Raw genomic sequence first — 12628 nt, 5'->3', positions numbered from 1 at the left:
CAGCCCCGCTACCTATGGCGGAACCCCGAGTACCCTTACCGGAGCGTTTCCACGGGGACCGCACACGCTTCAGGTCATTCCGTGAATCCTGCCTCCTATTTTTTTGAACTTCAACCCCGTACCTTTTTGATTGAATCAGTGAAGGTGGGATTTATAATCTCACTGTTGCAGGGCGGACCCCAAGATTGGGCCCATTGGCTAAGGGGAAACAATGACCACACCTAGGAACAGTCAAAGATTTCTTTGAAGCGATGGCCATCCTATATGATGACCCGCAGCGGGCAGCCTCTGCCGAAGCAATCTTATACACACTCCGACAGGGCCATCCGGCAGCAGAGGAATACGCCTTAGAATTTAGGCGTTGGATGGGGAACACTCGCTGGAACGAGTTTGCCTTGCTGCACCAGTTCCACATAGGGCTATCAGAACCCCTAAAGGATGAGCTGGCCCGGGTAGAGGTTCCCGAGTCATTAGAGGATCTAATTGCCCTGACGATAAAAATTGACCGACTGCGGGAACGCAGGTTTGAGAGGTCCGGCCAGGGTCGTGGAAACAACTGGGGTCCATTCCTAGGCCCCAGCCAACCACCCAGACCAAGTATCCAGAATCCACTTCCAGGAGATGTTCCGGAACCCATGCAACTAGGCCTGGCTCGGCCCAAATTATCGCCAGAAGAACACCAGTGGAGACGCTCTCAGAACCTCTGCCTCTACTGTGGGGAAGCTGTCATATGGTACGATCCTGCCCTCAGAAAATGAGTAAGTGTACCTCTTTTTCTTTGTCTGTTGGCAATGTCAGTCCTTCCCAATACTTAGTTGTGCCCCTCTCCTTTCAGCTTCCAGAAAGGACCATGGAAGCGACAGCCATAATTGATTCGGGGGCATGCAGTTGTTTCCTGGATTTAGACTTTGCTCGCCAGCAGAAAATTCCCCTCCAACCCAGAAAGAGGGGTTTTAACATATTTTTGGCCAATGGCTCCCAGATAAAATCAGGAGTGGTTAATCAGGAAACTCCCCCCATTGCCACTACCATTGCCAACCAACACCGGGAATTTCTCCGCCTGGATGCCATTGAGTCACCTCTTTTCCCAGTCATTTTGGGGCTCCCTTGGTTACGGGCCCATAACCCCCAAATTGACTGGGAAACCGGGTCAATCTTGTTCCCTTCCCCATACTGTCAGGAACACTGTCGCACTTCAGGCCCGGCAGGCCCCCAGGTCCTCCTATGCTCCGAGGGGGGACTCTGATCTGAAACAGGTTATTCCCGCAGCATATCATGAATTCCTGGACGTGTTCAGTAAACGGGGAGCAGATACCCTGCCCCCCCACCGCCTGTATGACTGTCCATCGACCTGTTACCCGGCTCTGAGATTCCTTTTGGGCAAATTTTTCCCCTATCTGAACTTGAATTGGGGGCCCTGAAGGAATATATAGAGGACAGTCTCCAGAAGGGGTTAATCCATCCCTCTACTTCACCAGCAGGGGTGGGGATCTTCTTTGTGGAAAAAAAAGAAAAGTCTCTGAGACCATGTATTGACTACCGGGAGCTGAACAAGGTCACGATTAAAAATCGTTACCCATTACCGTTGGTGACAGAGTTATTTCAGAGCCTGAAGGCTGCGGTCATTTTTACTAAACTTGATCTAAGGGGGGCGTACAACCTAGTTCGCATAAGAGAGGGGGACGAGTGGAAAACGGCAATCCGTACCCGGTTTGGGCACTTTGAATACCTGGTCATGCCATTTGGCCTGTGCAATGCACCAGCCACATTTCAACATTTTGTAAATGATATTTTCAGGGATTACCTGGACATTTTTGTTATAGTTTACCTAGACGATATACTGATTTTCTCATCCTCCCTGAAGGATCGCAGGATACATGTGGCAAGGGTGTTGGGGCGGTTGCGTCGGCATGGGTTATACGCCAAGGCAGATAAGTGTTGCTTTGAGAAACCTAGCATTATGTTCCTGGGGTTGATTATCTCCACCGTGGGGGTTGCAATGGACCCTCAAAGTCTCTGCGATTTTGGAATGGCTGGTACCTGCAGACAAAAAAGGCGTCCAGCGGTTTATCGGGTTTGCAAATTTTTACCGGAAGTTCATTAAGAACTTCTCGGGTCTGGTCTCCCCCATAACTCGGTTAACCAAGCTTGGAACCCGGTTCAGATGGACGCTGGAGGCTCAGGAAGCCTTTGAGGCCTTGAAGAAGCTCTTTACCTCGGCACCCATTCTGGGCCACCCGGACGCTGCCCTGCCATACATCTTGAAAGTAGACGCATCGGAGAATGCGGTGGAGTCCATCCTGTCCCAGCGATAGGGAACCAAAGAATTACTCCATCCCATAGCGTTCTTCTCAAGGAAACTTACCCCAGCCGAGAAGAATTACGATTTCGGCGATCGGGAGTTGTTGGCCATCAAAACAGCACTCGAAGAGAGGTACCTGCTAGAAGGTCCCTCGCACCCCATCTTGATCTTCACAGATCACAAAAATCTCGAGTACCTGAGGACCGCCAAACATTTACGCCCACGGCAGACGAGATGGGCATTGTTCTTCTCCAGGTTCATTTTTCACATCACGTATAGGCCCGGATCTAAAAATACGAAACCCGATGCACTATCTTGCATGTTTGAAGACTCCAAAGAAGAACCGGTACCTGATACTATTCTGTCTTCAGGAAATTTCTTGGCGCTCCAGACGGACCTTCGGTCCAAGCTATTGGAGGCATCCACGGCCGCGTCAATCCCAGTTGGTGTGTCCCTTCAGAACAAGGGGGGACTCCTATGGAAGGATGGATTGGTCATGGTCCCTGAAGAGGTCCGAACCCTTGTCCTGGGACATTGCCATGACCACCCGATGGCAGGACACTTTGGCCCAGCCAAGACCCTGGAGCTTCTCCAACGCTCTTTTTGGTGGCCGAGTATGGCCAAGGATTGTAAACTCTATGTAAGATCCTATACCATCTGCCAGAAAAACAAGCCATCGAGGAACAAGGCTTGGGGACTGCTGCAGCCTTTGCCAATTCCTGAACGACCTTGGCAAAGGATCGTGATGGACTTTATAGTCAAGCTCCCACCGTCCCAAGAACACACCGCGATCTTTGTGGTCATTGATCGATTATCGAAGATGGCTCACTTCGTACCATTAAGGAAGACTCCGTCCGAGACTGCGCGAATATTCATCCAGGAAATCGTAAGACTACATGGAGTCCCGGAGGACATTGCCTCTGATCGAGGGGTCCAATTCACATCTAGATTTTGTAGGGCCCTGTGCAAGGCCCTGGATATCAAGTTATCCCTCTCCTCTGCATTCCACCCTCAGACCAACGGACAGACCGAGAGAACCAACCGGACCCTAGAACAATACTTGCTTTGCTACACGTCCTTCCTTCAGGATAATTGGTTACCACTTTTACCATTAGCGGAATTTGCATATAACAACGCAAGCCATTCAGCAACAGGGCAATCTCCGTTCTTCTCGAACTACGGATTCCACCCTGTCTTTCTCCCTGATTTGGTCCCTGAATGCCCAGTTCCGGCAACACAAGACTCATTAACCTTCTCCTCGAACAACAAAGTACTACAGGAAGCCATCGCTCGGGCCCAGAAGGACAACAAGAATGCGTTTAACAAGAAACGAAGGGGGGATCTGGTGCTGAAGCCTGGGGATAAGGTATGGTTGGAAACAACCAACTTGAGAATGCTATGTCCCTCGAAGAAATTGGGACCTAAATTCGTGGGGCCTTCTTGTGTGAAGCGAATGATCAACGAGGTAACATATGAACTTATCCTTCCTGAAACATTCAAAATTCATCCTGTTTTCCACGTGTCCTTACTTAAACCTGTGATCCCGGAAGCCTTCCCAGAACGAGAATCCAGACCTCCGGAGGCCATAACGGTGGAGGGACAAGAAGAATTTGAGGTGGAAACTATCCTGAAGTGCCGAAGAAGGGGGGGCCAGACCCAATTTCTTATTAAATGGAAGGGCTATGGCCCTGAGGACAATTCTTGGGAACCAGCCCATAATGTCAATGCACCCAGACTTGTCCGGAGGTTTCTTCGTGACCACCTGTGGTGGAGAGATCGGGTGGGCATCCGGAGGTTGCCCGTAGGAGGGGGGGCAATGTCGGGGATCTCCACGGTCCCCGCCGCGATGGTCCCGGCGCAGGCGCAGTATGCCGCCCTGTGCAGGGACCCGAGCTCTAGGTTCGGGCTGGCCGCGGCGCGAGTTTGCGCATGCGCAGCAGAAGCCACGGCCGCCTGCTATTGACCCGACTATTCTCTGCCCGCTGCCTTGTACCGTACCGTCCTCCCCGTTACCGACCCGGCTTGCCTGACTCTGCACTTGCTCAGCCATCCATCCCTCTCAACTGGGTCTCCAGACCTCCTCATATCAGGCTCTCTCCCGTGGGAGCCCCTTGCGAACACCCCTACCACTGACTGGTATCCTCAGTAGGCACGACCTGGTCCCGGGTACTCCAAGTCCAACCCCACCATCAGGGGCCATGGTGAACAAGTACTCTGGGACTTAGACTCCGTGCGCTGGGGACGCCTGATTAGTGGAGTGCTAGTGGTGTCGCCGGGCGGTCCCTTACACCGTAAGCCCGCCCAGGCGCGCTGTCCCTCCGGCGGAGATCCGGCGAATCGTGGCCGACCACGGAGGACTTCGGAGGGCCGAGGATCGTCGCCGTGATGCCGGGCTCCGCAGATCAAAGGAAGCGGCAACCACCCAGACTGGCAGGCACGGAGAGGGTAAGCTGCCATCGGCCCCAACTGGGTAAGCCACCGCTGCCACATCTGCTCCACTCAGCCGCACCCCTGCCACCGCTCAGCCCTGAGCCTCGCTCCATCCAGCAGAGGTGCCCAACAACGCCTAGCCCATTCCACCTCCAGATATCGTCCCTCACCACCTCCAGATGTTGGCCTTCAGCACCCCCTGCTGCCGGGCCTTCAGCACTTCCAAACACCACGCCCCACAGCTCGTCCAGTCGCCAAACCACTGTACCCACCGACGCCGCGCCATAACACCCACGGACACCGGCCTACAGCACCCACAGACTGCAACCAGCCAGCTGCGGCCCCAGCCACCCACCACTTCCACTCCCCTTCTATGATTGGACACTGATGAACTCCGATATGGCATAACACTCTCCCCATCCTCAAGTCCTGACTGAAACCTTCCTCCTCTGTGACCCGTCCAGCACTCCGCTCACCCTAGCATGTCACCTGCACTCCTCCTCGTTCTCCTCTCCTCCATTCCCAAACTTGCCTCCCCCTACTCCCCCAAAACAGCTCTACATTGCACCCTCACTTCTTCTGACTCACACGCCACCACCAACAGACCCACTCGCTCCTGCACATCCTGTTCCCATGCCACCTTCCTCACCCTTCTCCTAACTGCCGGAGACATCTCCCCGAACCCTGGCCCCCCACTCCCCCTCTCGGCACCCCCCTACTCCCGCCAGCCACCTCAACCCCATATCTGTCCCCCTCCTCCCCGCATCCACCCCTCTCTTGGTTGCACTCCTGAACACCCGCTCGGTTTGCAACAAGCTCACCGCCATCCATGACCTTTGTCTCCCACTCCCTCAACCTCCTAGCGGTCAGTGAAACCTGGATCCAAGCCACTGACTCCACCTCCCCTGCAGCACTCTCCTATGGAGGCCTCGTCTGGACCCACTCACCCAGACCGAGCGGCCTCAGAGGTTGTGGGGTCGGTATGCTCCTGCCACCGCTAACCCCCCCCTCCATATCCTTCTCCTTCAAGGCCCACTGCATCCGGCTCTTCTCTCCCACCCCCCTGAGGATTGCGGTAATCTATCGACCTCATGGTTCTGCATCCCTCTTCCTAGACAACTTTGCCGCCTGGCTTCCTTTCTTCCTCTCCTCCGAGCTACCGACCATCATCCTAGGGGACTTCAACATCCCCATCAATCTGGCTACTTCCCAACTCCTCCTCCTAACCTCCTCCTTTGCGCTCACACAGCACACACAGTCCTCCACCCACACCAATGGAAACACCCTGGACCTCATCTTCTCCCACCTCTGCACCCTGGTAAGAGTAATTTTGTTGGAGCAGTAAAAGGCCTTGGGATGGGATATTAAGGGGCAGAGTTTCCGTGTGGGGTGTGTGTTTGTTTGTGTTTTTTTTTTTTTTTTTATGGTCAATAAAACGTCATCTGCAAAAAGTGAGCACTTGTACTCCTTCCCTCAGTCATTCCCGCTATGTCAGGATGTGTTCTGATCACCACTGCTAATGTTTGAAGGCACAACACAAATGGGAGCGGAGACAGGACACCCCTGTCTGCCACATCTGACACTCTTCCCATGATCAATGAACCAAAGGGAAGCTTAACCTGTGCGGTAGGCCATGACTACAGTGCTGTAATTGCTTTAAAAAAGGCCCTTGTATTCCCTCATGTCACAGTAGTTCAAACATATAGGGCCATCCCAACCAGTCAAATTCCTTCTGAGAGTCTAAACTGGACAGAGCCGGTGTTCGTGAGCCATTGAGTATATCAACTAAACTAATCGTACGCCTAGTATTGTCTCCTGCCTGTCTCGCCAAGAAATATCCCACCTGATCATTGTGTATGATTTTGGGATGCAAAGTAGCTAGACTATTAGCTAAAAATTGTATCTGTGTTTTTAATAATGCTATGTGCCTGTAGTAAGCCGGGGTCGTCATGTTTTTGCCTGGTTTGGGAATGACTGTGATATGAGTGTCTGAAATTGTGAATAAACTTCTCCACTCAGCAGGGAGGAGTAAAATTCCAATAGGGCAGAGCCTATATCTGTGACAAATTGCTTGTATGTGTAAGAAAACCCATCTGGGCCTGGCACCTTGTGCAATGGGAGTGCCTTAACAACTGCCCATATCTCTTCCATAGTAATGAGTGCGTTCAAGATTGATCTATCTTCCCTTTAAGTTTCGGGAGGTGAAGTGCTGAGCTAAAAGCGTAAAAGGAATCTCTATGGAAAGTGGGGTGTACATCTGGTGATGGATCATTTATAAATCTTACAACAGAAATCTCCAAACACTTGGGCTATCTGTTGGGAGCAAAATGTAGGGGGTGCCATCCATTTGAGACAAAAATCCAGGAGCTGAAGTAGTCGACTGTTCAGTTTATTAACAAACATCCTATGAGGTTTATTAGTGTATTGATAAAACTTCTGTCTCATCTATAGCAAGTGTCTTAAGTTGATCTTTAAGTTTTACTACTAAGTGAAGTTTAGGTAGAGGATGTATCAATGTATTTAAAAAATAATTTTTTGCTTGTGATAATTGGTTCATAAAGTCAGTTTTCTGATGGTGCAGGGACTTAAGATGTGAGCTTACCATTCTAAAACGACCCCTAATAAACGCTTTATAAGCTTCCCACAAAGTTGGAAACGCTGACACAGATCCGTTGAGTTAAAAAATTCACATCATGCTTTCAAAATAGAAGGGTTGACACTTGATTGATATTAGTGTCATTCAGGCGCCAATGGCATGTGAGTGAATTTGATCCTTCTACAAACAGATCTGAAGCCAAAAAATGATCTGACCGGGAGCTGGAGACAATATCTGAGCCTACTGTCTAAGTAGGGGGGCTGATAGCAGAAAGTCATCTAGTCTGGTGTAGATGTGATGCATCGGGGAAAAAGAAAACTGTTTAGCGTTTGGGTGTTGTATTCTCCAAATATCAAACCGCTTATGTCCTCTGATTCATTGACTGAAGGAGGTGGACTGTTTCAAAACAAGTTTTGAGGGCAATTGGCCCTGAAGGGATCTCCTATCTCGTGTGGCTGATAGTGTTAGGAGCGTATATATTAATAATTGTAATATAGACATCACCATATTGATATTGCAGTAGTATAAATCTGCACTGTCTAATATAGAGAGGGCAACTTTTCCTGATCAGAATAGTAACACCTGCTTTACCAGTGCCATCCATAGTGGAGTATGATATGGGGAAATCTTAAGGGCAAAGTTAAATGAGCTTCCCTTTTTGAAATGTGTTTTGGATAAGAATATCAGCTCTTAGGGAATTCCATCAGTCTAAAGCCATCGACCTCTTCCTCATTGAAGTTAAATCTTTAACATTACAAGCATATAGTCGTAAAGACATGTTGGTGTGAACATGAAGCAATTGTATGCAGGGCGATATGACAAACCATGCTGTTCTAACAAAACCCACAAATCATTGACTAAGGAAGACGCATCCAGTACGTCTCAGAAAAACTAGCAGACGCAGAATAAACATCCAAAAAAATTTGCAAACCTGGTAGTAGGACTCCAAGTATGGAGGAGGCTGCCCAGGCATCCACAGCAATAGCTGTAGCTGTTTGGGGAAGACATAGGGAGGGTGAAAAATGGGCAGTAACGTCACTCCATCTCTTCCAAATTAAACTGCAAATAACAGAACCGCATCAGAGAACATCCCGATAGGGTATCGGATTTATCATAAAAAGGATATTTTAAAATTAATGGGCAGAACATGTCTATAGACAGTGACATCAGCAAGTATTAGAAGATAACTGGGAGGAATCGGAAAGTGTCTTGTTTCTGGATATTGCTGGGGTCCACATGTTGTTGTTGTTGTTGACCACTCTTGGCTTGGGTAAGGGTAGTGCTAAAGCTTCATCTTGGAGAGTGGGTAGGCCTAAGTTATGCAGAAACTCCTCTCCTTGATCTGTGAGTGCCATCTTTGGTTATGGTTAACCTGAATGGAAAGCCCCATCTGTATATAATGCAATACTTCTAAAGGTGGAGAGTAAGCGGACGAAGTGTACGTCTCTTAGACAATGTGATAGGGGATAGATCACTATAGAGTTTGAAATTTTTTTATTTTTTTTTAATTTTATTTTTTTTTCTTCCCCTCTAAAGTTAACCGAGGCAGTGTTGCATGTAGAATTCAGCAGAGATTCCTTACTATCATAGTAATGAAACTGGACAATTATGTCTCGTGTTCAGTAGACGTTTCAGGGCAAGAGTGGTGGGCCCTATCCATTCGCCAATCAATGCCCAGAACTGCCAGGGCCAATGCAGTGAACAGACCCCGTAAATCTTGCAGATCTTCGTTGCCTATTGACCCAGGAAAGCCGTGTATACGGAGATTCTGTCTCCGCTCCCTGTTCTCCAAATCTTACAGATTGCAACTGGGACATCTGTTTCAGAGTATGATTATCTTCCTCCAGTTCATGTACATTCTTCTACCAATGCCATCTCCCCTCTGAGTTCCTAAACCATTTCCCCACTGCCATAGAAATGGTATCGGACAAACTCTGCGGAAGACCATGCAACTTATCATGCAGAATGTCTGTTGTGAGGGGAGATAATGCAGAGTGCTGTTACCTCTGCCTCGCAACCTGTCGGATCATCTGGTTCTGCTGCTGGGATGATGTGATCACTCAAGGCCGGGGATGCAGCTCGTGACACATCATTGTGACAGAGCCGTGAGGCGGAGCAAGGTCGATGTGCAACCACCATCTTCAGCCTCAGCATGCGCGACCCCGTGTAGTACCTTTTTTGATAATCTGTGGTTACTCCTTCTGTGCATAGGGTGGTGCTCTTTATGCTTCACCTCCCTGGCTTATTCAATATTGCATTATGTTTAAAAGGCAATATGACTATTACTAATACGTTTCCTTTACTACTTCTGCTATGACTACTCCCATGTCTGGAAAACCTATTTCTTTGATGTTCAGATCTGGATTTTTCTGTGTGGGGTGTATTTTATTTATTTTTTTTAATCATTACACTGTCTAGCACGAGAAATGATGGGCTCTACTAACTGGTACTTTTCAACCATTCCAGATTTGCCAGGGTGGTTCCAAGTTATTGGTTGTCCCATGACTGTTCTGTCTGGGCTGTATTCTTGGATCATAGCATGAGGATCTGATTGTTTCAGCAGTAACCGCATCAGTGTAGCCATACTAGTCCTGTTTCTTGTTTGCCCACATTCCCGCAGCTGTACCCACTTATCCCACCCTTTACCAATTCAGTGTAATGCATGCTGTGCCATATGGCCCTTCTGGCCAAATTAGGAAAAGGATCTGATCTGGGGGAGGCTCTTGCTGACTTCATGGTTGTGTCCATTTTATAACACACAGCCTTGGTTACCAGCTGAGGGGTATCCACAATCTTCTGCAAGGGAACTTTTTTTTTTTTTTCTTCTAACTTCCTGACCAATCCAAACATCCAGGTTGTGAGCCACACATGCAGCTGCCGAGGCTGGTGCTACAGAGGGAGATCTTGCATCCTAGATTATCCTAAAGGAGGCCTTCTATCTTCCTATCCATTAGGGTTAAGATGAAGGTTTAGTCTGGATTTTTCTAGAACACCCAAACCTTTCCCCAAGCATCTCATGTAGGAGCTGTATTTCTAACCGTCCTACATATAACTTCTTACACTCACTTTATTTTAGGACCATTGCTGTCACTGGGAATCCCCAGCAATATTGGGGGGGGGGGCTGCATATGGTAACCACTTGTTATATAAGGGTGTCTGAACCTGAGCCTTCTGTGGTGAGTGGCAATGTTTCCACCTGGAATGCTGGATAGCTCCCTCGACAATTATTTGGATTATCCTGCCTTGACCTCGTTTGTTATGAACCTTGAACCCCTTGCTCCTCCCATAACTTCCTAATATAAGCCATGTTTCTGCACTTCCTGTGTGCCAGATTATTGTGCTCTCCAGCCAGTATCTTGCTCCTTGCCTTCTCTGCTGTCATCCGTATTTTGCTACCTCTTGTTATTGACCCTTGGCTTGTTCTCGACTACACCTCTACCTGATCCCAATTTACAACTGCTCATTACCAACCTTGGCTTGTTTACTGACCACGCTTCTGTTTTTATCCTTACCTGCTTAATGCGCTACTGGACCTGCGCTTGCTCCCCTCCTGGTGGGTTGTTCCTGAGGACTGCAACCTGGTGCCAAATAGCAGCAAAATAGATCTCCACCAGCAGGAGCTCTGGTGAACGCCGGTTAGTACTTATGACTTCGCACCTCAGGTGAGCCCATTCCTCTGCCACAGTGACCTACCTGTGTACCTATCCTGCTGGTTTTGGTGTGAGCCTTTCCACTGCTATAGCAACTGGTCTTCGAGCCTGACCCCGATCATGACCGGGTTTTCAGATTCCAATAAGTCCCACTTTGCAGAACCTAATAACCACATCAGGGCTGTGGAGAAGAGGCCCTTGTCCTTAATATAAGGACAAAATGCTTTGCGAAGTGTCCTCCCTGGCAAGGCACTGCTGAATGTTGAGGGCATGTGGCCCGAGGCTGAATTTCCCCCCCCCCCCCCCCCACACTGATTTAAGGTCCTTTAAGGATTGATTCATGGGAATGACCCTCCCCTTTTTGGTCTAGCAATCATGATGGTCTTTGCAATAGCCCAATGAAATGTTTTCTGTGTGCCCTGTTCACATCACCATCTGATGTCATGTTTCTAGACAGAGAAAAATGCACATAATTTAGCATTGTGGTGTGAACAGGACACCTAGAAGGCAGCAGTTTTAATACCCATGCAGACCTGAGAGGTGCATAAAAATGTATGTCAATGCACATGGTGTGAACGAGCCCATACGGTACACCCAATGCAGCACTGTATCCATGAAGTCTTCAATGAGGAGATAATGAGATGAGCATTAGGAATGCCATCCCCACAACCATATGAGGGGACAAGAACCTACCAATGAAGGGTAGCCTGGGGAAAGACAAGAGGGAAGTGCACAGGGAAGGGAAGTGCTCCCGATGACCACTGGCCCAACAGCCACCTGTTCAAAAAAAACAAACCATACATCACACTTTATTCCTGGTGGCAGTATATACAAGCAGAACTGGAGGGGTGGGTGGGATATTGTATGCTGTCTTGTATTTCCTGTTGAGAATGGAACCATTAATCTCTTGTTGGACCTTTTGAAGGGGATACTCCTTCCTTCTGTTGGCAGAAAACAAAAAAAAATGTGGGTGGTTAAGACTTTAAGACCTTACAGTCCCATCTTCTGTGAAAAGTGGATCACTCTACAGTCACAGGGGCAGCTGACAGGCATCAGGAGGCCTATCTCTTCCTGAATGTTGTGGGTTGTCCTGGACAGTGGAAGAAGTATTTTCAATGGTAATTTCAAATGCAAGTCTAATGTTGGACAGACAGTTGCAGCACAGCTGTGTTCACTTGAATACGTCGCGTTCAGTGACAGTACTGCCTACTGAATGTGATTTAGGGGGGTAATTTTGCATGCTGAACCCCACTGAATCAATGGGTTTGGGAATTTTCAAAATGGACTTCATTGGTGGCCAACTTCTTCCTGGTTCCCTGTGCCAGCCCGTTGATGTCCTGTTTAATGAAACTTTCTTAGAAATAATTACATTAACTTAACACAATTACTAGTTCTTATAATATAGAATGATAGCATAAAAACCTTTAATGTTAGGTGATTGGACCCCATACTGTTGTGGCCTACCATTGGGTCCATTCTTCTCAGCATAGTCCTATTTTGGTAGGGTATCTTCCACACCAGTACAGTTTATGCATTTCTGTATTTAGTCAGTGGAGTTGCTGCATTGCTACGTGTTCTCTTTCACAATTCAAGTTGTTTTGATTGTAGTAGGTTTGGCAGAACCTTAGGGGAATATTCCCTTCTCTTATT

The 12628-nt window shown here is 48.5% G+C and overlaps 1 protein-coding gene across 1 annotated transcript in view; it reads left to right on the top strand.

Annotated features, from left to right (window-relative positions):
- Positions 1 to 251: 251 nt before the first annotated feature.
- Positions 252 to 12628, top strand: part of LOC149460402 (serine/threonine-protein kinase SBK1-like) — a 48621-nt gene continuing 36244 nt past the window's right edge. Inside the window, exon 1 of the mRNA XM_089679766.1 lies at positions 252 to 523. Coding sequence (XP_089535892.1) covers positions 252 to 523 — 272 coding nt within the window. The remainder of the gene's footprint in view (positions 524 to 12628) is intronic.

The sequence above is a fragment of the Staurois parvus genome, unplaced genomic scaffold, assembly GCF_062004578.1.
Source record: "Staurois parvus isolate SC_StPar_1 unplaced genomic scaffold, SC_StPar_1.0 ptg000231l, whole genome shotgun sequence".
Classification (NCBI taxonomy): Eukaryota; Metazoa; Chordata; class Amphibia; order Anura; family Ranidae; genus Staurois; species Staurois parvus.
This window is presented reverse-complemented; position numbering and strand designations above follow the sequence as displayed.